The sequence below is a fragment of the Arachis ipaensis genome, chromosome B3, assembly GCF_059453495.1.
Source record: "Arachis ipaensis isolate K30076 ecotype BB chromosome B3, ASM5945349v1, whole genome shotgun sequence".
Lineage (NCBI taxonomy): Eukaryota > Viridiplantae > Streptophyta > Magnoliopsida > Fabales > Fabaceae > Arachis > Arachis ipaensis.
The window spans coordinates 87,885,672-87,889,481 of NC_142438.1; the positions used below are offsets into that span (position 1 = coordinate 87,885,672).

General features: G+C 41.5%; 1 protein-coding gene across 1 annotated transcript; it reads right to left on the reverse strand.

Moving 5' to 3' along the window:
• Positions 1-3,204: 3,204 nt before the first annotated feature.
• On the reverse strand, positions 3,205-3,600 carry LOC148571483 (uncharacterized). The gene has a single exon (XM_088507269.1). The coding sequence runs from the start codon at positions 3,598-3,600 to the stop codon at positions 3,205-3,207; it is 396 nt and encodes a 131-aa protein (XP_088363395.1).
• Between the last annotated feature and the right edge of the window lie 210 nt (positions 3,601-3,810).

The window sequence follows — 3,810 nt, forward strand, 5'->3', positions numbered from 1 at the left end:
TGTGATGCCAGTGACCATGCCATTGGTGCAGTGTTGGGACAGAGGCATAACAAGCTTCTACACATCATTTACTATGCTAGCCATGTTTTAAATGATGCACAGAAGAATTACACAACCACAAAAAAAGAGTTACTTGCAGTGGTTTAGGCCATTGACAAGTTTAGATCCTATTTAGTAGGTTCAAAAGTGATTGTGTATACTGACCATGCTGCTCTTAAATACCTACTCACAAAGCAGGATTCAAAACCCAGGCTCATAAGATGGGTGTTGCTTCTGCAAGAGTTTGATATAGAAATAAGAGACAGAAAAGGGACAGAGAACCAGGTAGCTGATCACCTGTCCCGAATAGAACCAGTAGCAGGGGCGTCCCTTCCTCCTACTGAGATCTCTGAGACCTTTCCGGATGAGCAACTCTTTTCCATTCAGGAGGCACCATGGTTTGCAGACATTGTAAATTATAAAGCTGTGAGGTTCATACCCAATGAGTACAGTAAGGTACAAAGAAAAAAACTAATTTCTGATGTAAAGTACTACCTATGGGATGAGCCATACCTCTTTAAGAGATGTGCAGACGGAATGATTCGCAGATGTGTACCTAGAGAGGAGGCACAGAAGATCCTGTGGCATTGCCATGGATCACAGTATGGAGGACATTTTGGAGGTGAGCGAACAGCCATTAAGGTCCTCCAATGTGGCTTCTACTGGCCTACTATCTTTAAATATGCCCCAGAGTTTGTGCGTAACTGTGACAGTTGCCAAAGAGCTGGTAGCTTACCTCATGGTTACGCATGCCTCAACAAGGGATCTTAGAGATTGAGTTGTTTGATGTATGGGGCATTGACTTCATGGGTCCTTTCCCACCATCATACTCAAACACTTATATTCTGGTGGCTATAGACTACGTATCTAAATGGGTAGAAGCAATTGCCACACCCACTAATGATACTAAGACTGTGCTGAAGTTCCTCCAGAAATATATTTTCAGCAGATTTGGTGTTCCCAGAGTACTAATCAGTGATGGGGGCACTCATTTCTGCAATAAACAGCTTTACTCTGCTATGGTCAGATATGGAATTAGCCACAAAGTGGCAACTCCGTATCATTCACAGACAAATGGGCAGGCTGAAGTCTCTAACAGAGAACTAAAGAGAATCCTGGAACGGACTGTAATTGCCTGTAGAAAGGATTGGGCAAAGAGCTTGGATGATGCTCTGTGGGCATACAGAACAGCATTCAAGACTCCTATAGGAACCTCTCCATACCAGCTGGAATATGGCAAGGCCTGTCATCTGCCCGTAGAACTAGAACATAAAGCCTACTGGGCAACCAGATTCCTAAACCTGGATGCTAAGTTAGTTAGAGAGAAAAGACTGCTCCAGCTGAATGAGCTAGAGGGATTCAGACTCAATGCTTTTGAAAATGCAAAAATTTAAAAGGAGAAAGCAAAAAGGTGGCATGACAAGAAACTGTCATCTAGAGTCTTTGAACCAGGACAGAAGGTTCTGTTGTTTAACTCTAGACTCAAACTACTTTCCGGGAAATTAAAATCCCGGTGGAGGGGACTGATGAATGGATTTTTGATGGTATAGAATTTCACAAATGAATTCTCGTTGCAAGTATAGTTTCTAAACCAATCACTAATCCTTTCATACAAAAAGTTGTTTGTCACTAAAACAAACCCCTAAAATTAATAACCGAAGTATTCAAACCTCGGGTCGTTCTCCCAAGGAATTATAATAAAGTGTCTTGTTATTGGTTATGAGTTATTTTGGGGTTTTGGATAAGAAGCATGAAAAGTAAATGGCAATGAAAATAAACTAACAACTATAAAAGGCTCTTGGCAAGGTATGAAAATTAGAAGTCCTATCCTAGTTATCCTTCTCAATTGTGATGAGAATTGTTCGTTGCTACCACTTAGTTAACCCTTACTAATTAAAGGAAAGTCAAGTGGATGAATTGACTTGAGCCACAAGTCTTAGCCAACTCCCAAGGAAAGACTAGCTTTAGTGCACTCCAAACCAATTAGCAATCTCTCCAATTATCAATCAACAAAGGGATTAGATAACTCAAGTGTCACTAATTACTCTACCTAGGCCAAGAGGAACAAAATCTACACTATATCTAGAAGAGGCATTTCAACAAACACATAGAGTGCAATAGAAGTAAACATTATTAATTGCGAGAATTAAAGGAATCTACAATTACAAAGGCAAGAGATCAACAATAGAAAAGCAAAGAAGAACAATTATTATGAATTACCTCTTATTGAATTGGAAGAATGTAGAAGGAACAATACTAGATCTACAACAAAATATAAGAACAATATAAAGGAAATTACAACAAAAGAATAGAAGAAGATTGAATGTAGCAACAAAGAATTGAGAGATAGAAGTGGAAGAAAGCAAAGATTAAAACCTAGATCTAAGAACTAAACCTAATCCTAATTCTAGAGAGAAGTGAGAGCTTCTCTCTCTAGAAACTACTTCTAAACTAATCCTAATGTGTGTGAATGATTGGAATTCTCCCTTGCTCTTCAATCCTTGGCTTTAAATAGCATCTTTGGCGCCAAAGTTGGTTGGGATTGGGCCCCACAACCCTTGAGAATTCGTTGGTCACATTTTCATTAAAAAATCATAAACCAGCACCGACGCGTACGCGCACAGCACGCGTACGCGTCCATGGGGTGATTCGCAGGTGCGCGCAAGCGCCAAGTGCGCGCGCGCGTCCATGGGCGAGTTCAACTTTTTTGACTTTTCATGATTTCTCCACTTTGCATGCTTTCCTCTTCACTCCTTTGATCCATTCCTAGCCTTTTCAATCTGAAATCACTAACAAATATATCAAGGCATCTTATGGAATCAAAGGTGAATGAAAACCATCAAATTAAGGGTCTAAAAGCATGTTTTCACATCTAGGTACAAATAAGGAGACAATCACAAAACCATGCTATTTCATTGAATACATGTGGGTAAAAGGTGATAAAATCCCTTAAAATCAATACAAGATAAACCGTCAAAATAGGGTTTACTTTTTAGGATTGGTTTCATCATGAGAAAAAAGGAAAAGGAAAAATTTGATTAGTATTAAAAAAGAAAGAATATTTACAGAGTGTTTACCCTTAGCTGGGTCGGGTGCTTTCTTGGCCGGGTGTCTTCATTAAAAAACCCTTGTAGGGAAAAAGAGTACACCTCGGTCCAAGTCTTTCTAGCTGTAGTATCGTCTTAAATTACAGGCGTGCCAGGCCCTGGGCAACTCATTGCCTTCTAGGTCGGATACTTTGTAATAGCCTGTCCCCAAGACTTCTGTTACCCTGTAGGGCCCTTTCCAATTTGCAGCTAGCTTCCCTTCCCCTGACTTTTGTGTTCCGATGTCATTTCGGATCAGAATCAAGTCGTGAGTTGAGAAGCTTCGTTTTATTACTTTCTGGTTGTATCTGAGGGCCATTCGCCGTTTTAAGGCTTCTTCTCGGATCCGGGCTTTTTCTCGGACCTCGGGGAGGAGGTCGAGTTCTTCCCTTTGTGCCCGTGGGTTACCTTCTTCGTTGTAGAAGATGACTCTGGGCGACCCTTCATCTACTTCGATAGGAATCATCGCCTCCATCCCGTAAGCTAGTCGGAATGGTGATTCTCCCGTTGTAGAGTGTGGAGTTGTCCGATACGCCCATAGTACCTGGGGGAGCTCCTCGGCCCACACCCCTTTGGCCTCTTGAAGTCTTCGTCTTAACCCAGCCAGGATGACTTTGTTTGCGGCCTCCGCTTGTCTATTGGCCTGTGGGTGCTCGACCGAGGTGAACTGCTGTTTGATTTTTAG

Excerpts from the sequence above, each read along its gene's own strand:
- LOC148571483 (XM_088507269.1), bottom strand. The coding sequence starts at position 3,600 with ATGGAGGCGATGATTCCTATCGAAGTAGATGAAGGGTCGCCCAGAGTC.